This window comes from Rana temporaria, chromosome 9 (genome assembly GCF_905171775.1).
Source record: "Rana temporaria chromosome 9, aRanTem1.1, whole genome shotgun sequence".
NCBI classification, from domain to species: Eukaryota; Metazoa; Chordata; class Amphibia; order Anura; family Ranidae; genus Rana; species Rana temporaria.
The window spans coordinates 138,704,501-138,731,761 of NC_053497.1; the positions used below are offsets into that span (position 1 = coordinate 138,704,501).

General features: G+C 43.4%; 1 protein-coding gene across 3 annotated transcripts in view; it reads left to right on the forward strand.

The window, feature by feature from the left end:
- Positions 1 to 27,261, forward strand: part of FUBP3 (far upstream element binding protein 3) — a 106,280-nt gene that overhangs the window by 71,732 nt on the left and 7,287 nt on the right. For all 3 annotated transcript variants that reach the window (XM_040324656.1, XM_040324654.1, XM_040324655.1), the window contains 3 exons: positions 8,861 to 9,021; positions 10,356 to 10,429; positions 16,607 to 16,683. In XM_040324656.1, coding sequence (XP_040180590.1) covers positions 8,861 to 9,021; positions 10,356 to 10,429; positions 16,607 to 16,683 — 312 coding nt within the window. The remainder of the gene's footprint in view (positions 1 to 8,860; positions 9,022 to 10,355; positions 10,430 to 16,606; positions 16,684 to 27,261) is intronic.

The following is a 27,261-nucleotide window of genomic DNA, read 5'->3' on the forward strand; positions in this document are numbered from 1 at the left end:
AAAGTGGTGTTTCAGCCTGTACACAAAATTCAAATTGAAAAGTCAGCAGCTAAAAACACTGTAGCTGCTGACTTAATATAAGAAGACTTGCCTGTCCAGGAATCCTGTGCCTTCTGAATGGTTCCGCCTTCTGAGACTTTGAGACTGTGTGTCTCCCAAAATAATTTTCATAGAGAGCTGCACAACGATTGTGGAAATCTTACCCGGAAGGGAGAGCTTGTACCTGGTTTTGACAAGTATACGCTCCACCCCGAAATGAGGCAAATGTGGCAGCGGAGGGGGGAGGAATTAAACAAGTGGAGCTTACCCCTTTGGGTGGAGCTCTGCTTTAACCGGTATGCCAAAAGGCTTCTCAGATTAGTAGAGAGGGTAGGTGGGCTGCTGCCTGCTTTATAAACCAGAGCCCTATGCGGATAGTCCATGCTCCCATAAAGCTCAAAGCAAGATGCACATACATTCAGACAGAAGGCTATGAAATCTGCCTGGCTGGAAACCAGAGAAGAAAACTACTTGGGCCTGTAATGTATATAAACTCTGACATCATTGAAGAGGAGACCCATCTTGGTTCTTTAGGAAACAAGAATGCTGTATGTAAAAACAGAATAATTCTTTTTAGGCAGCCAGCAGTTCAATTCACTCCCCCGTTCTCACTCTACTCTATCTCTAGTCTGTTAAATGTCCATTCAGTCTCATGACTATACGGCCTCATGCACTGAATGAGACGACAGATTGGAGGTTAGAGGTGATTACATGGGTGTCCCTGCTGTGCAGTGTTCTTCTGTAATTGATTGGGAGATCCCCTCTCCGCTACATTTATCCTGCAGCTAATCATTACTATCTAATGGTTGGGATATTGTACCTCACAGGCGTTCATAGAAAATGTGGAAATGCTCTGTTTCTCTGCATCCGTGGGAATCCTTTGTCATTTTATCTATATACCAGTAACCACTCCATTCATTCTTCAGCCTCTCTTCTCTGGTCTTGTGTGAAAGTCGATTTTTTTTTTTTTCTTTTTAAGAACAGGACTACTTGGTAGAAAATTCCAATTGTTGCCAGTTTATGCGATTAACAATATATGGCTTCCTATGTGTATTTCTAATATATGCATAGCTCGGTTGGAACCTGCTTTTGTCTATAGCACATGGTACCGGAGGGGGGTTTTCTTTTACAGATCTCCATCATAGAGGTGGATCCTGTATGTGTTCTCCATTTGTATACAGGAGCCACTTGGTGCAATTGTCTTGTCATCCTAACCTGCTGGCAGCATCAAAATGATTATCCTCCCCTTCTACTAGAAGCTGGCAATGTGAGCTACAGTTGAATGTATAACAAAATAATGGAGACACGAGGTATGGAGATTTGTAGAATTCATCTCCGTAACGTCTCTAAAATTCACCCCTTTTTAACTAATGAAACCACCAAGCTCCTCATTCACTCCCTTGTTATCTCTCGCCTTGACTATTGCTACTCCCTTCTCACTGGCCTACCTCTCCATAGACTATCCCCTCTTCAGTCTATCATGAATGCTGCTGCCAGACTTATCCACCTTACCAACCGCTCAGTGTCTGCCAACCCTCTCCTCCAATCCCTACACTGGCACCCAATAGCCCAGCAAATTGAATTCAATATACTATATACAATATATTAAGCTTTCTTTATGACTAGCATGAAAAGTTCTGGTGCCAGACCAGCCTTTCCTCCTATAATAATAATAATAATAATAATAATAATAATAAAAAAAAGCAAATTGCTGCAGCAATTAACACACTTGCTCAACAAGTGATAATCAATTTTTTATTCTCCTGTTGAGCTGATGGAGCTGCCATTTATGGGCTAATTTGGTAAAAATCGGAGGCTGTGCTTAGTTTGATACTGATAAACTGCGATAGAAATAGAGTATTGTAAAATGTGGATTTTTTTTTTTTTTCTTAGATTCTTATTTTGTTTAAATTGTCCAGATAGAATCTGAAGTTGTTTGCCAAGATTAAAAGTCAAATTTCCAGAATGTTGGCCGTCTCCTCTGTCTGCTGGTCTATTTTACTTACCTGAATCCTTGGTCATGTGACAGTCTTAAGTTCTGTTTTATATCCTGAGATCCTTCATCACTGCCTGCATGATGTGGACATCTCCTCTTGGTGGGGGTAACACTTCCAGCAGCTGGATCCTCTCTCATAGGATCCAGTGGCAGAAGAACTCATGGGGGGTGGTCAAGAGGACCAGTGCCCAAGAAGATGAGCCAGGAAAAGGGGGCAAGATATATGCTTGGCTCAGAGGCAACTGTGACCTTGATCCTTTACACTACAGGATGGGTTAGGAAGAGGTATTTTATAGTGGACTGAGGAGTTGCGAAGCAAAAATCTATTATCTCATGAAAGCTGAAATCGCTGACCTAGGCATCGTTACTCCAGTAATCTCCACTTGTTTCTGGGTCCTGTGCTAATTGGCCTGTACACACGATCTGAATATCGTATGAAAACTGTAGTCTAAAGAAAGAATCGTACGATAATCTGATCGTTGGTACAGAGCTTAGGGACCGCGCTCCTGCATTGTGAACACAGGTGGTCAGCTGCTCGGCACGGACGTCAGTCAGAGAATGTGTTGCATTTTCTGAATGAATGCAAACCATTCCTTGATTGGACAAGGTGGAGAGTATTTTGTCATTGCCAAGCCCCTCTACTTCATCCAATCTGAGAACTCTGCATTCATTCAGGAAATGCAAAGCTTTCCCTGAATGGTACATGTGCCAAGGACCTCCTGTGTTCAGTAAGCAGATAATGGTGCCTAAACATTTTTTGCCTTAATGCAAGGAATGGTTATTGTATAGGCAACATTGCGATTAACTCAACGACCAACTCCAGACCAGTTTGTTATGCTTTGGATTAAATGGGAAATTATTAAAATCATTTGTGTGTTGGGAAGATTTTATCTTGCATGGTGTCACAGGCAAAGGTTGTGAAGGGAAATAAATAAATAGATAAAACGGTGACTACCAAAAGAAGGCGCTTGGTATAGAATATGTATGATGACCAATATGGAAGCACTCCACCCCTCAATGGGGTGAAATGAAATGCAAACAACGTGCTTGATCGGCTTTGCAATACTTTCACGTGGTTGATTTCACTACTATTAGTATATCTTTACCGTATCTAAATCAAACAATATGAACAATGAAAAGAGATGGGCAATATAATGGCTAGACAGTTAAAAATATAAATAGTCCCTATACGATGGAGGAAAGAATTGCTGGAAGGTGTTTCTAGACTAGATTCCCAATCACCTCTGAGTTCACTGTGCAAAATGAGCGGTGAATTCTGCCTTTCACACTGGAGCGTTTTTACAGCGTTTTAGCGTTAAAGATAGCGCTCTTAAAACGCTCTCCATGCACCTCAATGGACTCTTTCACACTGAGGCGTTGCGCTGGTGGGGCGTTGAGAAGTCCTGCAAGCAGCATCTTTGGAGCAGCTTTTGGGTGCTGAAAAAAACGCTCTTCATTGAAATGAATTGAAAGCGCTGTAAAAACGCCTGAATAGCGCCTATAATCCACTCTGAGCTGTAGAAAAGTCACATCTCCCAAAAATGTAAACATGCAAGCAAAAAAGAGCAACTACAACGGCAGGACTGAAATTGCCCATGCTTCAATAACGCTGGAAAAACGCTATTAAAACGCCTGCAGCGTTGCTTTAATTTTACCGCTAGCGCCCTAAAAACGCGGTAATAGCGCTAAAGGCGTTCTTGCAGCGCCTCAGTGTGAAAGGGCTCTAAGTGCCAGCACCACACCCCCGGTGTAGTATGCCCTTACTAGATGGAGGCAACTGACAAAGCAGCCTTCATGCAGTTTGATATCAATCCCTCTGTGGTGTTATGAACTCCTCACTATCCTCCCCTGCTTTTCCCACTATGGGTCCTATGGGAGCTGTTGCTTATGCCATGATGCATGCAATAAGACAATCCAGAAACTTCAGAAATGTTATTTCACCGCTTGAGAGGTGGAGTGCTTCCATATTGGGTATCATACATATTATTATATACCAAGCACCTTCCTTTTCTGTTTACTAAAGGGTGGTGGTACACCTTAAAGGGGCAGCTGGTAAACACCATTTCCATACTCAGGCTATATTGGTACAATGGCAGCGCCGTTTTTCTTTTGGATAATTTGGTACCCTTTTTAGAGTGGAGAATGGCTAGAAACTCTGTAAGGTGTTTGTCTGTCTTGCTGTCTGTGCCCATCATTTTTTAGCTCTGGTATCGCAGTGACAAAAGGTGGGTGGAAATCTCCCAATGGGGTCACAGCCAAGTATAACACAGAAGCTAAAACACTACTTCGTATAAGGCTTCGAAAAAATGGCACAAATTTTGGTTTAAAGTTTTAAGTAACTTGGTACAAACATGTTCTGCTTCACTCAATGGTCAGCGCAGTGGAACACTTTGCCACTGTGGATATGGAGGCTTCATAGACTGCGTACAGTGTGCCCCCTGCTGTTTCTTATACCGTATCACATTTTACTGATGTACTTCATGTTCCACCAGTTTCAGGAGAGGATAGGATTGAAAGGTTATGCTTTAATCGATTATCCGTACCCCATTCACACGTCTATAGTTTACTTCAACCATATGTTATGTCTTGCAGTCTGTTTGGCTTTGTGGTGTACAGATGCTTTTCTGAAAGTTTAGAGGTCATACATTGTGTCTGTGAGCCGCACCCCGTAGAGGTAGCCAAATCTAGCTTTAATGTAAAAGTATCTGATAGAACTGCCCACGTAGCCTAGAGTATTCATTCACATGGTTCCATTCATGTGCTATGAGCATAGGAAGGAAAACCATATTTCCAAAGGCAACCAATTTTCTTTTAATTGGTAGTGCCTCCGAAAATGTAACTGTAAAGCTTACATTTTGTGTGTTTTTTTTTGTTTTTTTTTTTTCTCTCAAATCAAAGGCTGGAAGTGTGGATTTCTGCTGCATCTGACAAGTTCTAGATTGAGAAAATAATCTTTTAAATGAAGGCAATGCTTAGCAGAATTGTGATTTACTATAAATCCCGGGAGATCGATGGCCACAAAATGCACATGAGAAAAGTTGTAAACCCCCCCCCCCCCCCCCCCCCCATGTGAAGTGAGAGATGTCTTATACCAAATCAGTACAAAGCACATAGCACCTTGTGGAAGCATCCTTTCTAGACCGTATGACCTCCAAATTGGGCAATATACAGAGCCTCTCAGACAGAGAATTGCTTCCTCCTCCACAATGTTGCTTAACCACATGCCTACTGAGCACATTCACTCCCTTCCTGCCCAGGCCAATTTTTTAAGCTTTCAGCACTGTCATACTTTGACCATTGCCTGGTCATGCAACAAAACAAAATCCTTTTTTGAGACCGAGCTTTCTTTTGGTGGTATTAATCACTTTCATTGCTGAAAAAAATAAAAATTTTGAAGGGGGGGGGGGGACTTTTTTTTTTCTTTCTTTTTATTACATTTTCTAAATAAGAAATGTTTCTCCACTGATACGGAAGGCACTGGTGGGCACTTTTGGGGCTGCACCGATCATCGGTACCCTGAAGATCTGTGTGTATGTCCCCTGTATGGATTTGCCGATTTATTGGCTCTATTCACTTGCTGGCGGCATGAGGTAGAGCTGCATATTTCTGGCCAAAATGAGAATCACGATTTATCTTGCTTAGAATAAAGGTCACAATTCTCCCGGCGCAACACCATCTTTCACATACAAAAAGATTTTTTATTAGTGTTCGCCCCCCCCCCCCCCAAATTGCGTTTGTCACACTGTACTTGCGCAGCGGTCTTTCAAACTATTGCAACAACTGCCATTTTATTCTCTGGTTTCCGCTTAAAAAAATAAAAATGAATTTGGGGAATTCTAAGTAATTTTCCAGCAAAAAATACTGATTTACTTGTAAACAACAAATATCAGAAAAAGGTTTAGCCTTTAAATCGTTAAACTGGCTTCATTTACAGATCGTAGTTCATTCCTTTGATCTCAAGAACTAAATTGTTACAATGTTTCTCTTTGGCAGGCCGGCTGTTTGTTTTTGTTTTTGTTTTTGTCAGCTGTAAGCAGAAAACTCTGTAGTGAATTAAGGAAAATGTGTTAAGATCGCAAGGGGGTAGAATCACGATCTCCATTCGATTAATTGTGCAGCTCTAGCGTGAGGAGAGGATTGCTGCTCACAGGCGAATCCTGTATACACTGTGGTCGGCTGTGATTGGACACTGCTGGTCAAATGGTAAACAGACGAATTTGCTCTTTGTCCTGATCTGTGATCAGCTGTCTCCTAAGGACACATCGATTTACAGATCCTTGCCAATGCGGGCAGCACGGTCATGGGAGGACATCCATGGACTCCCTCCTGGCAATGTGAGCCTGTGCTGTAGCAGTTTTTTGACTATATAGCATTTGTGGGAAGAGGTCAAAGATATACAATTCTCATGTGTTAGTATTGCCTGTATTATATCACTAAAAGGAAGTGCCAAAATTGAAACTCATGTAAACTAGACATGCAAAGCATGTGCATACACGGAGTTACCATCAATGCGTGGTGTTACCTCCTAGCAGAGCAGCAGTTGTCCATGTGCAGCGTGATGACTTCAGCCTAGTCTTGCCCTACACATAGTGTAACCATAGCCAGGGGAATTCAAAACGGTCCTAATAACACTTTTCTTTCTGGCGGTAGTTCCAATAAGATATACCTGTGTCTAATTCAAGCAAGCGTTTGTGCCAGTGTCAGTAACTGTACCAACTTGTGCGGCAAATTCAGGTAGTTTGTACTACTACCACCACTTTAGTAACCTGTCTATGGTGGCCACTTCTTGCGGAATTACATTAGTACAGCGTTTGAACTTTGCAAATGAACATATAGACAGTTACATTAGTACAGTTCTCAGATTGGGAAACTGGTGTTAATTTAAGACCAACTCTGAGCTACCATACATGACGTACACCAGTACTCAGATCAGGCTGTGCCTTTGCCTGGAAGCTGTCATGAATGTGACAGTTGCATGTAAAGCTGTTCCCCCTTAGCCACATTCGGCTGTGAGCTGGGTGATTCCCTGGCCAAAAGCTAAACCTAAATGGAGATGCAGGTGATGTCATTACCAGATATGGCAATGCCCAGAATTGGAAAATGACTTGTCACTGAGGGGGCAGTGCCTGATGGGGAACTGAGACTAGTTACCCGTCAGTTCAGCTTTACTTTTGGTAGTTCACTACCATGTGCTGTCAAAGTTAAGCAGACCGGATGGGAAACGAATCCGTGTTGCCCATCAAACTCCACCAACCCCAGTACAAAACACCCTGGCATGCATATCTGTATGACGGGCGTAAAGGCCAGGGAGGGGGGCAGAGTATGAGTGCACTGGGGAAGATGTCTAATGTGGACACTTCTGCCTTAGTACAGAGAGGCACAGATTCATGTTCCTGTCTGAGACGGATACATCGGGTGAAAGCACAACACCATGAAGTTGTTGGTAAGAAAATCGGAAGGGTTGGAGTAGAGGCAAACTTTTTGGCTTTCTCCTGTGTAAAGCACATCATCCCCAAAACAAGTTGGCGTTCATTCCCAAAGGATTTTCAACACTGAGGGTAGACCTCCATGAAGAAGAATGCTTTCTGTGCTGTAACAAAACCTTTGTGAAGAGTTCTGCAGATGCTTTTGTCCTCCAGAAGGAAATGTGAGCCCATAGGATCGATTAGATTTCTATTTTTTTTTTTTTTTTTTTTAGAGCTCTTCAACCAAAAAAAATTAAATATTTGCAATCTTGCTCGAACATCTGAAAACAAAGGAGAGCACGTGTTGCATTGCTTGCAATGCTGTTCTGCCATTTTAGTTGTGTGTGGGTTAATCTGTGCCCTCAAACTACAGAGGAAAACTTTGTTTTTTGTTGTCCACATTCAGTTATTTTTTTCTGATTGATGTATTAACCACTCCAGCCCTTGGAAGGATTTGGCCCCCTTAATGGCCAGCCCATTTTTTGCAATACGACACTGCGTCGCTTTAACTGTCAATTGTGCGGTCGGGCGACGCTGAACCCTAATAAAATTGACGTCCTCTTTTACCCAGCTTTCTTTTGGTGGTATTTGATCACGTCTTTGGTTCTTATTTTTTGTGCTATAAACAAAAAAAAATGACAATTTTGGGGGATAACATTATTTTTTTTTATCTGCTATAATGAATATCCCAAAAATTTATATTAAAGGATTTATTCATCAGTTTAGGCTGATAGATATTATTCATGTTTTTGGTTAAAATCACAATAGGCGTATATTGGTTTGCACAAAAGTTATCACGTCTACAAACTACAGGATAGATTTAGGGACTTTATATTTATTTTGTTTTTACTTGTAATGGTGGCGATCTGCATTTTTTTTCGGGATTGTGGTGGACAAATCTGACCCCAAATTACACTTTTTGGGGACCAGTGACATTATTGCATTGATCAGTGCTATAAAAATGCACCGATCAATGAAAAAATGTAACTGACAGGGACGGGGTTTACTCCAGGGGGCGATTAAGAGATGAACTGTGTTCCCTTTGTGTGTTCTAACTGTAGGGCGGTTTGGCTCACTGGGAACAAAAGATCTGACATGTCATTAGGCAGAACAGGGAATTTCCTTGTTTACATAGGCAGTTCCCTGTTTTGCCTCTGTACACAGTGATTGTGGGTCACCGGTGGACGTACACCTACGGCGGTTTGCGCAGGAGAGCTGACCTACCCCTGTATGACGGCGGCTGGTCGGCAAGAAGTTAATTGTGTTTGTTAAATAAAATGGGAATAAAACCTATGGTTGATGTAAGGTCCAGTTTTTATGCAAGGTTGACTAATCCACTTTATTTTATCTTTTCTCACAGGTGGTGAAAATATCAAAAGCATCAACCAGCAATCGGGGGCCCATGTGGAGCTTCAGAGGAATCCCCCACCCAACACAGACCCAAGCATCCGGATATTCACCATCCGAGGCATCCCACAGCAGATTGAGATGGCCAGGCATCTCATTGATGAGAAAGTAGGGGTAAGTCTACAAACAGATGAGGGGTTGGACAGGTTCAGATGATTAAGCTATGCATCCTTAAGCCTAGGGTTCATACTGTAGCAAACAGACATCACATGTGATGTGAACCTGCACTGCGGTGCACATCACATGCGATGTCTGTGCAATGCATGTTCTGCCATACAATTTGTATGGCTAAACTCTCATTGGTTTTGCACAAAAAAGGTGCAGGGACTTTTTTTTTTTTTTTTGCACTGGAATCTGATTGCATAGGAAATCACACCTATGCAATCGAATTCTTCTCCGAATCCATGGTTCGCACTGTGATCCTATCTGCGGGTGTCATTAACATTGTATTGACCCCCGCAGCGGTTCACAGAAGGCAGTGTGAACTGCCTGCAGGAGAGATGCGATACGGGAACTGGCAGTGGTTCCCGCCTCGCTAGTGTTGAACCCAGGCTAAAGCAGCCTTTAAATCCCAACTGAATTTCCAGTCTAAGACTGGCCATACATTATACAATTTTTTTTGTACAACTTTCATTCATTCAAAACCATATAATATCAAACCTAAACACTTTCAATTTGTATGCAATCAGACCGGCCCTTGCACTACATAGTTGAAGGTAAATCTAAAGAAAATGTAATCAACTAAATGCAATCAAGTTGCATGAAAACAAAAAAGGTGTGCATCCTTGCACTTGTTTAGAAAGCTGCATTCAAAGTAAAAACACCTGTCCCCTGCCAGCATGGTGTAGAGGACCTTTTTAAGTGATCACTACAGAGATCCAATACACCCTCCACTGATTCAGATCTATAGCGCTGCCTGCTATCAGCATTGCTCCTTCTTGGGATCTAAAAGGGGGGCATTTCAGATCTGCATGGTTGTCAAACTGACACTTCTTCTTTAGCAGAGTTTGTCAGCCACCTTAGAGAAAATATGCAGAAAAGGACTTGGGACTTTTAGTTAATGCTTTACAGTGTGGCAGGGTTTTTATTTTTTTTAGAGTGCGAGAAACCTTTCCATGATTCCCAGGCTGCATACTGGTTTCTGGGCTTTCTCACGTTTTTAGTATCAGTGCCCCTTCTCTAACATACCCTACTTAAATCCGAGGGCAGCTTGCATCTGCTGATTCACACCCAGGTACTTTACACCTTGGTGGAGGCCCTTTTGATGTGCTTTTCAGGTCTTCTGTCTGAAGAGAGCTAATGATGCTGAAAGACAAAATTATCCATCCTTTGTGTTGCTACTTAGCTGCGCTCAGCCGACTACAATTGCTTCTAGTTCATAAAGGATATTTTGCTCAAGCATTTCCTTTGCTGTTATTATCGCTAAACTGTCTGTGTTCATCCTCCAGGGCACGGCAATCAGTGGTCCAGGCAGCTACGGGCAGAGTCCATTCAGCCAACCGCATGCGACACCTCATCAAAAGTGAGTGGGTTTTGCATGATCCCAGCCTTGGGGAGCCTGCGTTTATTCATATTTGTGCAGTATCATTATACATATCCTACACTGCTAACAATGTATCTAATTAGTAAATTCAGGGTGCAGTCCCTGGGGTATCCCCTCTCAAGCGCCTCAAAAAATGTAATTCATTAGAACAAATACACAACCTCAGATGCAAATACTCATAGCCATGAACTGTAGCGGGCCAGGCCACATTTACAGTCTGCCACTGTGCTTTGTGCCAGTGTTGGCTTTAGTTTACAAATTGCAGTCCGACTCTGGAGATGGCCTGTCATAGGCTGTGACCGCTACATGTTCAGCATGTCACAGTAATGGCACACCGTGGGCAGTGCCTGGCCTCATTTTATGAGAGCGCGCAGTGTCTGTCTGGCCTCAGTCTAACCCTTGCTCGCTCCATCCAAATAATACAAATATTTGCATTTTTGGTTAGAGTGGGGAAGGGTTAGACCCTCTGACAATTTATATTGCTGTCTGTGTTCCCATTGTGGAGATTTCCCTCCTTTTTGTACTGGTGACCACTGATACAAGAAGGGGGTTCAAACATTTTAGAGTTTCTTTAGAATAAGAGTTAAGGGGAAATCTTCCAATGGAGACGCCTATTTCAGGGACAGATAAGATGGAAACACTAACCTGGCAGGGGTAGTTTTTTTTACACTTTCCTGTTTAAATACTTTTAACTTTGGCTATAAACACTCTTTAAAGCAGAAGTTAATAGATGGGGTTGTGTGTAAAAACTAAAGTTAGGTGTTGAGTGAGACCCTAGGCCAGTGATGGCAATCTTGGCACTCCAGATGTTTTGGAACTACATTTCCCATGATGCTCATGCACTGCAGTGTAGTTGCGCATCATGAGAAGTGTAGTTCCAAAACATCTGGAGTGCAGAGGTTTGCCATCACTGCTCTAGGCAGTCGTTTTAGGGGTTAAGGCTGCAGTAGGTCTAAGGGCTGGTTCACGTCAACAGTGGTGAGAATTCGCAGAAAATTTGCTCTGCATCAGAATTGCAGCCTGTTAATGAAAACACCCAGCAATCGGTTTGCAAAACGCTGTGCGATCTACAGTCAGTTTACATGGGTCTGAACACCCATGCGATCCAATTCTGGTGAGGACAAAAAAGGGGTCCTGCATGAGTTTGGTACAAATGCAATGCACATTCAGCCACACAGTTTGTATAAAAGGAAAAAAAAATCTGCACTAATAAGCAAAAAATATGGATGGACCAGTCCAGGAGCAGCAATTAGATGTGAGATATAGCACAAAAACAATGGGAGAGAAAAATTGCGCTAATTGAAAAGTCCGATGATATGTTTAACACAATCTTGCACAGACTTGCGGTTATTTAATGCAACACCCAGTGAGTGGATTGTAGGCAGGTGCACCACCACCAAATGGATAACCTGCTTACCAGATAGCAGGCTAAGTAAGCAGATGACTTAAACCCAGCCCAGGCCTTTATTCTAATGGGCAATCACTGAGATCCTTTGTGGATGGCGATGAACTCCACATTCCGATATACACAGACTCTGTGTGTTTGTATACCAATCAAAACAAAAAAGGAAGATCATAGCGTGACAGTCTCACTGAGATGTTTTATAGGTACTTATGTTTTTAAAGCACAAATAAACCAATATATGCACAAAAACACCTAGTGAAAAAATCTTTGGACAAGTGCACCACCACCACATGTATATCCTGCTTACCAGATATCAATCCAAGAAATGCAGATGGCGAAACCCAGCCAAGGGCCTTTAACTTTAACAGGAATATCGCAACTGCTGTATTTAAACCGATGGCACTCCCAGGCAAGTTACCATAAATCCGTATGTTCCGTGGAGGGTAAACAATATTCAGCCCGTGAGTTCATCGCCATCCACGTGATTGCCCATTAAGATAAAGGCCTTGGCTGAGTTTAAGCGGTCTATCTGGTAAGCAGGTTATCCATTTGGTGGTGGTGCACCTGCCTACGATCCACTCACTGGGTGTTGGATTATATAACCGTATTTCTGTGCAAGATTGTGTTCAACATATCATCAGACTTTTCAACTAGCGCAATTTTTCATTACCACACAGTTTGTATGGCTGAATTGGCATAACACAGACATCGTTTGGGATCTGCACAGCAGTGCGGTGCAAATCGCATGCAATGTCTGGCATTGCACTAGTGTTAAAGTGGTTCAACCTACAGGTAAGCCTAAATTAAGGCTTACCTGTAGGTGCAAGAAATATCTCCCAAACCTAAAAGGTTTAGGAGATATTTGCAGAAAATGCAGGCATCAATGTCTACGGCGTATGCGCTGACGTCAACAGCGCAGGTGCACTGAGCGTGCAATTTTGAACGGCGACCGTGACTGGCAGCCGCGATATCTGGAAGTCACTCCGGGAGAGAAGGCGGTGACGGAGAAAAGGGAGCGAGGACCGCTGCGGGGGCTTCGATTTCGGGTAAGTAAATCATAATGAGCTAGTATGTTATGCATACTGACTCATTATGCCTTTTGTCTTGCAGGGTGTGTGTTTGTTTTTTGAGAGGGGGTTTACTGCCTCTTGAACTGTCCCTAAAGCTGGCTTTACATTAATCATGGGTTAAAAAAAAGCTGAATCTGCCATCTAATTTGAGGTAGACGGGGAATCGCTCTTGCTGTGCTTTTGTGTTCAGACAGTGGGGGAGCCTCCCCCCACCATCAGAATACACTAATCAGTGTTGCCGTTTTTTTTATATTTTACATTATACACTGATCAGCCATAACATTATGACTACTGATGGGTTAAGCGAAAAACATTGATTTAATTAATTGCAACGGATTTAGAAGATCTTTCTAATTTGGCAGCAGGTAAACATGGTGTCCATAAAATTAATGTCTTGAAAGCAGAAAAAATGGGCATCAGTTTGTGTATGCATACCCGCCGAGCAGTCAGGGTGCCCGCGCTGGCACATTTCCACAGCCAAAAGAGCCTGCAATGGGCATTTGAGCATCAACACTGGACCACAGAGCAATGGAAGTTGGTAGCCTAGTCTGATGAATTATGTTTTCTTTAACGTTTTGTGGATGGCCAAGTATGTGTGCTTTGCTTACCTGGGGAATACATGGCACCATGATGCAGTATGGGAGGAAGGCAAGCCAGTTGGAGGCAGTGTGATGCTTTGGGGCAATATTCTGCTGTAAAACCTTGGGTCCTGCCACTCATGTGGATGTTACTTGGTCAGAAACTGTTTAGGTAGGTGTTGCATGTCAAACTCCACCCCTTTCCGGAAACTGTGGGATGTGCTGGAAAAACAAGTTTGATCCATGTAGACCCCCCCTTAGTCTCGCTGTGTCCAATCACCCCTCCCCCTGGACTGGACACAGTGGTATTTTTTCAGCAGTTTCTGGCCAGTGATTTATGGATGAGCTCTGCTGATTGTCTATGTCCAATCAGAGCCCAGACCTCTGTGTTGACAATCTTTTTTTTCCCCCTGTGGGGGAAAAAAACAAATGTTTTAGTAAAAAGCAGCACATATTACACACATTAACACTTGTTAGGCACGCACTTAATACCTTGATTATCCAGAGATGTTAACCCCTTCCCAGCTGGTGTCATTGGTACAACGAACGTGTATAGTATCGCACTATTCGTGTCGGTGTACATACACACACACTCACACACTCACTCTCTCTCTCTCTCTCTCTCTCTGTCTGTCCCAATTGTAAGCTGTTGATCACCATCACAATAAAAAAATTACAAATTCCAGTGTATATATACCATAGTTTGTAGATGCTATACCTTTCACACAAACCAATTAATATACACTTATTGGGATTTTTTTAACCAAAGCAGAATACATTTTGGCCTAAATATTATTCTTTTATTGGATAGGTTTTATGGCAATTTTTTTTTTCTTTTCAATTTGTTTTTATATAATAAAAAATAAGAACCTCAGACGCTTACCACCAAAAGAAAGCTCTATTTGTGTAAATATATTTAATAAAATGATCTATATATCTATATATATATATATATATATCTATATATATATATATATATCTATATATATATATATATATATATATATATATATATATATATATATATACACATATATACACACACATACACACATATATATCTATATATATAATGTGTGTGTGTATATATATATATATATATATATATATATATATATATGTATGTTGAAATTAAGGTAAAGTGTTGCATAATCATGCAATTGCCAGTTTCACAGTGCTAAATGGCAAAAAAAGGTCTGGTCATGAAGGGGGGCAAAACCTTCCAGAGCTCAAGTGGTTAAAGAATCTGCTACTGACTGCTTGGTGCCACATACCACAGCATACGGTGCATCCAGCCAGAAAGTACTCTGAGTGCTTTAATTTCTCCACATTGTGCATTATGGAGCCTTATTCCAAAATGGTTTTAAATTCATTATTTTCCCTTAAAATTCTACAAACAATACCCTGTAATGGCAATGTGAAATACGTTTTTTTTTTTTTTAATCTTTGTAAATTTATAAAAAAAAAAAAAAATGTACAGAATATTTACAGCCTTTGCCATGACACTCTAACTTGAGCTTGGTTGCATCCCATTTCCACTGATCATCCTTGAGATGTTTCTAAAACTTGATTGGAATTCACCTGTGGTAAATTCAGTTGATTGGACATGATTTGGGTAAAAATGCATGTCAGAGCACAAACCAAGCCATGACGTCCAAGGAATTGTCTGTAGACCTCTGAGACAGGATTGTATTGAGGCACAGATCTGGGGAAGGGTACAGGAAACTGTCTGGAGCATTGATGGTTCCAATGAGCACAGTGGCCTCCACCACCTGTAAATGGAAGAAATTTGGAACCACCAGAACTCTTCCTAGAGCAGGCCTCCTGGCCAAACTGAACAATTGAGAAGGGCCTTAGTCAGGGAGGTGACCAAGAACCTGATGGCCACTCTGGCAGAGCTCCAACATTTGTGTGTGGAGAAAGGTGAACCGCCATCTCTACAGCACTCCACCAATCAGGCTTGTATGGTAGTTGCCAGATGGAAGACACTTCTAAGTAAAAGGCACATGACGGCCCGTCTGTAGTTTGCCAAAAGACACCTGAAGGACTCTCAGACCATGACAAAACAAAATTCTCTAGTCTGATTAAACAAAGTTTGAACTCTTTGGCCTTTATGACAAGCATGTCTGGAGGAAACCAGGCATCGTTCATCACCTAGCCAATACTATCCCTACAGTGAAGCATGGTGGTGGCAGCATCATGCTGTGGGGATTTTTTCAGCGGCAGGAACTGGGAGACTAGTCTGGGTTGAATGAAAGATGAATGCAGCAATGTACAAGAGACATCCTTGATGAAAACCTGCTCCAGATTCCGCTAGGGCAAAGTTTCATCTTCCAACAGAACAACCACCCTAAGCACACAGCCAAGATAACAAAGAAGTGGCTATGGAACAACTCTGTGAATGTCCTCGAGTGGCCCAGCCAGAGCCCAGACTTGAACCTGATTGAACATCTCTGGAGAGATCTGAAAATGGCTGTGAACCGACGCTCCCCATCCAACCTGATGGAGCTTGAGAGGTCCTGCAAAGAAGAATGGGAGAAACTGCCCAAAAATGTGCCAAGCTTGTAGCATCATACTCACAAAGACCTGAGGCTGTAATTGGTGCCAAAGGTGCTTCAATATAGTATTGAGCAAAGGCTGTGAATACTGTACATGTGATATATTTATTTTTTTTTCCTTCATTTTTAATTTTAAACAAACTTCTTTCATATTATCGTCATGGGGGATTTGTAGAATTTTGAGTAAAATAATAAATTCTATTTGGGAATTAAGTTGTAACATAACAAAACGAAGCGCTGTGAATATTTCCGGATGCACTGTACTTCCAAGGTCTAGTTCCATCCATACCTCAATGGATCGGGATTTTTTTTTTTTTTTTTATTGTGGCAAAAGCCAGGCCTAAATATTAGGTGGAAAGTTCTGTCTGATTAGTTTGTGTGTGTATATGTATATATTTATCTCTTTCCAGGCATTTTGTACAGTCTGGTATATGAACACTAATTTACCATTAGTTTAGAAATGAAATACTGGATTTAGAGCATGTCTGTGTGAGGGTTAGTTTAGTCCAATGCAGATTCTGATGGTCATCTTCCTCTCTTTCCAGTGGTCCTCAGGCGTTTTTAACGCAGGGTTGGGGTAGCACTTACCAAGCATGGCAGCAGCCTGCGCAGCAACTTCCAGGTGAGTGGCTGTTTTGGACACCCCACATTTATTAAAGTGGACCTGTCGGTATAATTCACAAAAGGTCAAGCTCTGTGCCGTTTTCCCTGTTGAGTGTTTTCTTGCTTTTCACAGCTTGGGTTTGGTGATGTCAGGCTGTCAATATCAGGTCACACACTTCTGCCCTTCCTTTACCATTGTTTCACGTATTCCTGCATTTATTAGTGGTTAAAGAATATAGGTACTCCCAGTATTCCACTTGTTTAAAATACAAAAAATGATCAGAGCACATTGCTCTTTGTATAGAAATTGTAGGGATATTTACGATTTCAGTGCATTTGGGGTCCTTTTTTATTTTTATTGTGGATTGGCCAGTTTAAGACTAGGAACAGCAAGGTTTAAAAGAGTGCAGATTTGAAAAGACTGCACAAGTCATTGAAGACTTGTAGATGATTTCAAATCTATAACCTTTATCCTTTGTAATATTTTTAAGTATCACTATTTTATATTTATGCAATGTTTTCAACCTTTGATTGGCTGATCCGAAAATGTGGCATGTAGGGAGTGAAGCCATAGGCATTTGGGTTTATAGGCAAGTAAAGCCTCCGTACACATGATCGGATTTTCCGCAGACAAAGCGTCTGACTTTTGTCCGCAGAGCGTTGGCCAGGAACTTGTCTTGAATACAAACTGCACACAATTGTCAGCCAACATACATTAACGTAGTTACGTACTATGTGGTTTTTCAGCTTTTGAGCGCCACCCTTTGGGCACCTTCTGCTAATGTGTTTGGTGAGCATTTTAGAAGCAAAAAAGTCAATGCTACTACCCATACATCACATGGAAAGCAGAGTTTCCCGGTGCTCGATCCAGTCGCTGGCTGCGTAGAATGAGTAAAAGATGATCCGCACTCCGGTCGTTGCTCTTAAACAATTGACGTATTTATTGACAAGCCACAGTAGACAAATGCAAATAGGAAAGGATGATGCGTTTCAGCCTATAAGACCTTAGTCATAGGGCCTTGGTGAGCATTGCTTCCTTGCATGCGTGTTTGTGCTTTGGACTTTTGTCCGACGCACCTGCGTACACACGATTGGAAAATCCGACACAATTTTAAAGCCTTCCATCCAACATTTGTCCACGGAAAATCCGACAACAATTGTCCGATGGAACGCAATTCCCGTCAGAAAATCCGATCATGTGTACGAGGCTTTAGTTGTATTTCCAATAGGTGGTCCAACAATAGCGGTATCTTTACCCAAACATTGGCAATATTATACAGTATTTATATAGTGCTTAGTTTGTAGTTCTTTACAATATAAATGGAGACGTTACAGTACAATAAAATATAGGCATAGCCCTAAAATAAGAAACTGCATGATGGCATAAATTCTATAGAAAGTGTATATTCAATAGTCCAAACATTTTGAGTGAAGAAATTTTGCATGTATTGCTTGTCAGAGCTCCCAAATAATAATGTCCTGGCTTTTTTAGCTTACCGCTTGGGCAAAGAGGTCATGGCTCTGGCTACCAAGTGCATTGTCGGTCTTTGAAATCAAGAGAAACTGTAGAGATTTTGTTTTCAGTAGACAGACCTAGCATGTATGGTTGTCCCCTGTACTTGTTTACAGTGGCAAGGACTTATTAGTGTACCGTTATCAAATGGAAATGAGAGAAGTATGCTGACAAAAAAAAGTATGTGACCCTCTTAGAATTTGCCATAAATTGTGATCTGATCCTCATCTAAGTCACATTGATAAACGCAATGTGCTTAAACTGATGACACACAAACCATTCAAATTGACTTGTGTCTTTATTGCACGCACCCATTAAACTTTCACAGTGCTGAAAGAAAAAAGGTAAGTGAACCCATAGACTAATTTAAATGAAAGCGAATTGGAGTCAGTAGTTTGCACACCTGGAGTAAAAATAATGAAATAATTTTGGTGGTGTGATTTAAAGCTGTTTTGATTGGTAAAATGCTAAAACATGTGGCTTATACGAAGCATCAGCTTATGTGAACCATGCCCCGCAAAAAGGAACTCTCTGAAGACATACGATCAATAGTAGTTGATCTACCTAGAGCTGTAAGGTGATACAAAGCAATCTAAAAGTGTTTAGTCATCCATCAGATGACAAACAAATGGTCTATAAATGGAGACAGTATAGGACAGTGGTGGCGAACCTTGGCACTCTGGATGTTTTGGAACTACATTTCCCATGATGCTCAACTAATGCTCAACAAACATCATGGGAAATGTAGTTCCAAAACATCTGGGGTGCCAAGGTTTGCCATCACTGGTATAGGATGACACTCGTGACCCAACGCTGAATCCTCAATAGGGGAAAGATCCCACAGATAACGGCTAGTCTTGAATACTTCACTGGAACTATATTCTTCCCGAGCGATTCAACTTTTATTTCCTAATTTCACAAAACATTTTTGTACTAGCGCTGCAGTTTGTTAAAAGTGCTCTTCGTCAAATTTCAAGATTGCCTTAATTTTTTTTATTTAAAAAAAAAAAATTGAGAGCAGAGGCTTAAAACGGACACCCTTGTCCGTTTTAAAGGCTCACAAACAGGGATGTCTGCCCTGTTTGTGAGCCTTTGAACGGGCAAGGGTGTCCTCTGTAGAATACCACGAAGGAAGCCTCTGCTCTCTAAAAATTGACGCAAACTTGAAATTTGACGAAGAGCACCTTGGCAAACTGCAGCGCTACTGCAAAAATGTTTTGTAAAATAAGGAAATAAACATTGAATCGTTTGGTAAGAATACACGGCACTATGGTGAAAATTAAATAACCGCTTACCACCATCATTCCATATGGTGGAGAGAACATCATGATTTGGGCTTTCTTCACCACCTTGGGCCTAAACCACTTTTCTTTATCGTTGCATCACGGGACACAGAGCGGCATTCATTACTATATGGGTTATATGGAGTACCTTCAGGTGATAGACACTGGCAATCTCAAACAGGAAATGCCCCTCCCTATATAACCCCCTCCCATAGGAGGAGTACCTCAGTTTTTACGCCAGTGTCTTAGGTGTTAGTCATGGTTTAGCTTGCCTCCGCATCCTTGGGATTAGGTGAGCTAACCGGTTCTGTCCAAAAAAGCCTCAGCGCTAAAGTGGTCAGTAACCGGACCCCAAACCCTTGGGGTATAGCCCATAATGCTTTTCTTTTTAGAGAGCTGGACCCTGGGCCCAGAACTTAGAAAACCTTTGGGTGCCTAATGTTTTCTGTTGCCAGGGTGCTATATGGGCCCAGGACAGTGGATCCTTCATAGGAACCCAGGGCCTGAAGGTCTAGACATCCCCACCGAGATGGGGGAAGATTGGGCCTCTTGCTTGGCAAAGTCCTGCGGCATGGAGCAGGTAAGTGAGGGGAAAACTTGCGGAACTTGGTTCTTAGCAGGTTTTTTCTGGGGGGTCACAGGGGACATGCCTAAAGTTATGCACTGCATCTGGCAAACTAGTCACATATCATAAAGATAGGATGGCTCTATATGTATTATTCCCCATAAGATGTGACCTCCCTTGTAGTGTTGGAAAAGCATTGAGTGGGGCCTGTGTATAAAGTGTATGTGTGTGTCAGAGAGCTGTGCTTACCTGCAAGCCTCCAGGCGATGCTCCATTCAGTCTTCCTCCTCAGAGCCTGCAAAGCAGGCAAAACGCTGACCTCCTCGTGGTTCCAGGCTGCAGGCTGCAGTTTGCTGGAGCAGAGAGGTCCCTTCCTCCCAACCCCCCCCCCCTGACGGCGGGCGCGCGCGCGGCGCGCGTTCACGTATTATAGGCGCAATTGGCGCCGTTTAGCTGGGGGGGAAGGGCGGGTCAGTGGCTTAAGGAAGGGGCGGCCCTTCCTTATGTGTTCCAGACAGCTCATTCATTACTTTGGAACTGGGGAGGAAAGACCAGAGCGGCAGCACGGGCGCCGAGGACACACAGTGGCCAGAAAGAATATTACAGTCTTCAGAAGACTGTTTTCAAGCCTAGGAATAGGCTGTTTCTTTTCCATCTCATAGTTTTTCTTGCAATACTACTCAGGGGGACAGAATGTTTTTTCTTTCCTAGATTTGAAAAAAAAAAAAGTGTCATCTAGGGGAGAGGAAGCATTTTTTATCCCCCAAACAGGTGTTTGGGCATTTAACTATTTATAGTCCCAGGTACCAATAAGCTAGCAGGTGTACCTCGGTATTGTACCATGGCATCCGGGTCAGAGGGTACAAGAGGTGGGGATTCCCCCAGAGAGTCTGAGGTCTCGGACAAAGCTATGCCGCTGCTTTCCCCACAGGGAGCCTTGGGGCCATCGGGATCTGGGGCTGGAGCTGACGCGGGTCAGTCCAACCCTAAGATGGTCACGGAGGAGGTATTACTCACCTCTTTAAAAGAGATGCAGAAAAGCATGGGAAAAATGATAGCCGCAGCTATGCGGGGCAGTAAGCGGAATAGATCTCCGTCGCCCGAGCGCGGACCCTCAGAAGAGGAGGTCCTTTCCTCAGGGGAATTGGACGACCTCTTGGACAAGGACCAAGTAGGTTCAGGGATCGAAGATCCGGATACAGAGGAGTCTGGGGCAGTCTCCCTGAGGGAGAGCTGGTGGATTCAAGGATTGTCGGACTTGGTCCATAAGGCATTCAACTTGCCAGTACCAGATCTCCAGGTATCGACGGTTTCAGCTTTGGGCTCACTGAGGGCGCCTCAAAGCAATGCTGTGTTTCCGATCCATCCTCTATTAGAGGGAGTTTTGTTCCAAGATTGGAACAAGCCAGATAAGATCTTCTTACCACCTAAAAGATTCTCTGTCCTATATCCTATGGAAGATAAATTTTCCAAAAAATGGGCTACTCCTGCAGTGGACGCAGCCATCTCATGTGTTAACAAATCGTTAACATGCCCTGTAGAAAACATACAGGTGTTCAAGGATCCAGTTGATAAGCGCTTGGAAGCACTACTTAAGAACTCCTTCACTACTGCAGGGGCAGTAGTACAGCCAGCTGTGGCTGCGATTGGGGTCGCTCAAGCATTATCGGATCAATTTAAGCAGATGCTTAAACTTATTCCTGCCCAGCAGGCAGAAGAATTTTCGGATGTCCCTAAGGCCATATGTTTTACGGTAGACGCAATCAAGGATTCTATCCAGCAAGCGTCACGTTTATCGTTATCCCTTATCCATATGAGAAGACTCTTATGGTTAAAAAGCTGGGAGGCTGAGCCCCCATGCAAGAAGCGCCTGGTAGGGTTCCCCTTCCATGGAGGACGACTCTTCGGAGAAGACCTAGATAAATACATTCAGACCATTTCAAACGGCAAGAGTACTCTCTTGCCAACTAAGAAGAAGTTTCAGGGGCCTGCGTTTAAACGACAGTATTCCCCTGGGCAGGGGCCCTCTAATGCCAAGCAGTATCGACGGCCTCCTGCAAAAGCAAACTTCGGCTTCAACAGCAAATCACAAGGACAGGCTGTTAGAGGCAAAAGGCAGTGGTTTCGCAAACCAGCAAAACCAGCCCCCAAGCCAACCTTATGAAGGGGCGCCCCCACCCACGAAGGTGGGGGGAAGGCTGCGACTCTTTTCAGAGATTTGGGAAGCCAGCATTCCCGACGAGTGGGTACGGTCTTCCGTGGCCACAGGCTACAAATTAGATTTCCTAAGGTTTCCTCCTCCTCATTTCCAGGAGTCGAGGATTCCAAACGATCCGGAGAAGGGAGCCGCATTAAGATCGGCATTAGATCATCTACTTTCCCAGGAGGTAATAGTAGAGGTACCAGTCCTGGAACAGGGGCTGGGTTTCTACTCCAACCTATTCATCATCCCAAAGTCCAATGGAGATGTCAGGCCAATTTTGGACCTAAAGATGGTAAATGCATACCTAAAGGTCCGCTCATTTCGGATGGAATCCGTGCGGTCAGCAGCTGCCACACTCCAAAAGGACGACTTCATGGCGTCCATAGACATAAAGGATGCCTACCTTCATGTTCCAATTTATCAGCCACATCAAAGATACCTACGCTTTATGGTGGCTTCGCGTCATTTCCAATTCGTGGCGCTTCCCTTCGGGTTGGCTACGGCCCCCCGGGTGTTCACGAAGGTCCTAGCTCCAATCCTAGCCAAACTAAGGATCCAAGGGGTCACGATCCTAGCATACCTGGACGACCTCCTAGTCATAGATCACTCGTCTCCCGGCTTGGAGCGAGCAGTGGCCCTCACGGTCCAATACCTCGAGAGGTTCGGCTGGGTCCTAAATCGAGAAAAGTCAGCTTTCCAGCCCACAAGGCAGTTGGAATATCTCGGCATGAGATTAGACACAGAACAACAAAGAGTGTTCCTACCTCTGAGGAAGGTCAAAGCCATCAAGGAATTAATCCTACTGGTTCTAGGCAAGAAAGAACCGACTATTCGCCTATGTATGAGGTTACTAGGCAAGATGGTGGCCACATTCGAGGCGGTACCATACGCCCAGAGCCACACTCGCATCCTACAGGCAGCCATCCTGTCAGCATGGAGCAGAAGGCCACAGGCCTTGGATATCCCGTTGCCGCTCTCATCAAGAGTCCGACAAAGTCTGTGTTGGTGGTTAGACCCTCAGAATCTACTGAAGGGGAAGTCTTTCAGCCCAGTGGCTTGGAAGATAGTGACCACAGACGCCAGCCTGACGGGCTGGGGAGCAATTTTGGATGGTTGCACTCGCCAAGGTACTTGGGCAAAGCCAGAGAAGCAGTTGCCCATCAACATCTTGGAGCTCAGAGCTGCTCGACTAGCCCTCAGGGCTTGGACGTCAAAATTGCAGGGGTTCCCGGTGAGAATTCAATCAGACAATGCCACGGCCGTGGCATACATAAATCACCAAGGGGGAACCAGGAGTCAAGCCGCTCAGAGAGAGGTGAGCTTGATTCTCCTATGGGCAGAGGCTCATGTGCCCTGCATATCGGCAATATTCATTCCAGGAGTGGACAACTTTCAGGCGGACTTCTTAAGCCGCCAGACTCTATGGCCGGGGGAATGGTCTCTGCATCCACAAGTCTTTCAAGCACTCTGCCAAAGATGGGGAGTGCCGGACGTGGATATCATGGCATCGAGACTCAACAAGAAGCTAGACAGGTTCATGTCCCGCTCAAGGGATCCGATGGCCTGCGGAACCGATGCGCTGGTTTGCCCTTGGCATCAGTTCAAACTTCTTTATGCGTTTCCCCCGCTCCAGTTACTACCCCGCCTGCTGCGCAGGATCCGGGTGGAGCACATACCAGTTATCCTGGTAGCTCCAGCATGGCCCAGAAGGGCATGGTACTCACTAATCCTAAGGATGGTAGTGGGAGACCCTTGGACTCTGCCTCTAAGGCCAGACCTGCTATCGCAAGGTCCGATCCTCCACCCTGCCTTACGGCATCTAAATTTGACGGCCTGGAAGCTGAATCCTTGATTCTCAGGGGTAGAGGTCTGTCTCAGAAAGTAATCTCTACCCTAATCAGAGCCAGGAAACCGGTCTCTAGGGTGATTTATCACAGGGTCTGGAAGGCCTATGTAGGCTGGTGTGAGTCCAAGCTATGGCTTCCTCGCAAGTTCACCATCGATAGAGTTTTAAGTTTTCTTAAAGGAGTGGATAAAGGATTGGATAAAGGATTGGCATTAAGCACAATCAAAGGACAGATTTCTGCCCTGTCAGTGTGGTTTCAGCGGCCGCTGGCCACCCACTCGCTGGTTAAGACCTTCCTTCAAGGGGTCTTACGTATTAAACCTCCAGTTAAATCCCCGCTTTGTCCGTGGGATTTAAATCTTGTTCTGTCAAGTTTACAGAAACAACCGTTTGAGCCGTTGGCTGAAATTCCTTTGGTTCTACTGACAAGGAAGTTAGTATTTTTGGTTGCCATAGTTTCCGCAAGAAGAGTTTCGGAGCTAGCGGCCTTATCCTGTAAGGAACCATATCTTATTTTTCATAAGGACAGGGTCGTTCTCCGCCCTCATCCTTCCTTCCTACCGAAGGTCATATCCAGTTTTCATTTGAACCAGGATTTGGTATTACCATCCTTCTTCCCTAAACCTACTTCCAGAAAGGAAGGGTTGCTGCATACCTTGGATATTGTCAGGGCCATGAAGGCCTATCTTAAAGCTACAAAGAAGATCCGGAAAACAGTTGTGCTGTTCATTCTACCGGATGGGCCCAAGAAGGGGCAGGCAGCTGCAAAGTCCACCATTTCTAGGTGGATTAAGCAATTAATCACTCAGGCCTACGGCTTGAAAGGGTTGCCTCCTCCAGTATCATTAAAGGCTCATTCTACTAGGGCCATGGGCGCCTCCTGGGCAGCACACCACCAGATCTCTATGGCTCAAGTTTGCAAGGCGGCAACCTGGTCTTCTGTCCACACATTTACAAAATTCTACAAGTTGGACCTAAGAAGGAATACTGATACTGCCTTCGGGCAGGCAGTGCTGCAGGCTGCAGTTTGAGACCCTCGGATTCCGGGGGCTCCTCTTTTTTGAGTTAAATTTAAAATTTAAGATTATTTTTCTCAACTAAGTTGGATTTATTATGATTTGAGTATATCTCTAAATTAAATCCTTTTGTCTTGGAGATGTTCTCCCTCCCCTCATTGTAAGCATTGCTTTGGGACATCCCATATAGTAATGAATGCCGCTCTGTGTCCCGTGATGTAACGATAAAGAAAAAGAGATTTTTAATACAGCTTACCTGTAAAATCTTTTTCTTGGAGTACATCACGGGACACAGAGCTCCCACCCCTCTTTTTGAGGACCATTTTGGGAGGCATACTGCTTGCTACAAAACTGAGGTACTCCTCCTATGGGAGGGGGTTATATAGGGAGGGGCATTTCCTGTTTGAGATTGCCAGTGTCTATCACCTGAAGGTACTCCATATAACCCATATAGTAATGAATGCCGCTCTGTGTCCCGTGATGTACTCCAAGAAAAAGATTTTACAGGTAAGCTGTATTAAAAATCTCTTTATTAAGGGGAAAGATTTCACAAGTTTGCCAAAAGATCCTTCAGGATAATGTCAGGGGGGCTGTCGGCCAGCTGAAGTTACTAGAAGTTGGGTGATACAGCAGGACAATGACCCTAAGTAAAGCTACCATAGGCTGGCTTCAGAAAAATAAAATATGCCTTTTGGAGTGGCCCAGTCGGAGCCCAGACCTTAACCCCATAGAGGAATGGTTATAAATTCCTCCTGAATGTTGTGCAAAAATAGGATCCAGAGCTGCCAAAAATGTGCTTGAAGTCACTGCTGCCAAAAGAGGTACAACCAGCTATTAACTCCAAAGGTGCACTTACCTTTTCCTCCATCACTGAATATTCAATAAAGACTCAAGGAATTTGAATGTTTGTGTATCATCAGCTTAAGCACATTTATTTGGTGCGACTTAAATGAGGAGCAGATCTCCTTGTTAAATTACTGCAGAAAACCAAGGGGGTTCACATACTTTTTATTTTTCTTGCTACTATATACAATTTATTATCCAAACACCTGGCAGATGGCACAGCAAAGAGTGTGACACCACTTTCTCTGAGAGTTAAGGTGTATAGTGGTGTCACCTACTTAATCCCAGGCTGTTCTAGTGGCGTATGAGGGAGCAGCAGCACAGTTATCAACTCTGCCCTGACACCATGTTTACTGTCGGCATAATGTGCATGCAGCAAAGCCTTATTAGCTGCTAGTACTACCCATCCCTTCCCAGTCCAGGTGCTGCTGTGCAGGGTAGGTCAGGAGACAGTCATGTTCCACTAGTGATATGCAAGCGCCACAGCAACCAGTCGGGTCTCTCAGCAATTATTTCTGATGGGTTTCCAATGCTATTGGAAAAATGCCCTTTTGTGTGTTTTGAATAAGCCATGATACGCATGTAGGGGGGCCTGTGAATCCACCCCAGATGTCAGTTGGCCTGTATCCATTAAGTAGTGAATGTGAACCACTAGAGGCACCCGACTCTCCTATTCTGTTTATTGTTGTTGCTGCAGATGCTGAAGACTCGAACTATATGATAGTACTTGTGAATGTTAATGACCACATGCCAGAGCATAAGGGAATATCCTAAACCAATACATTAGTGGTCATACATCTCTATTTTCCTCTGCCGCTATTCAGTTTCCAAGGTGAAATGATTCTTTCCCTCGCATTGCTTGCACTCTAATGGAAAGAATTTACATGAGGTGTTGGTGTCATTTATGAGACGGTATTAAAACATTTGTACTTTTTTTCTAAGGTTAAATGGCTGCTTGCACAATAGGAGGCTTTTCCATGCAAGGCATCTTTTGGCGTGTTGTCAGCTGATAGGTTAAAGGGCAACTCCAGCTAAAGAGACACATGCTGTTTTAGATTGCAAAGGATTTGTAAAAGGATTGCACATACTCTTGTGATACACCTATCCCTAAAAAAAAAAAGGCAGACCTTTGAAACTGTATGTGGTGGCTACAGGTATATGTAACCATAAATAATACCTGAGTTAAAGGACAAAATTCTAGAAAAAGCAGCTAGCAAATTTTTCTTGGCATCACATTTTATATGGCATTAAACGGTAGTGAGTGCAACGCTGATATTCAATGGTGACAAGATTCTAAACGTATAACCACACTAAAGTAGGTATGTATG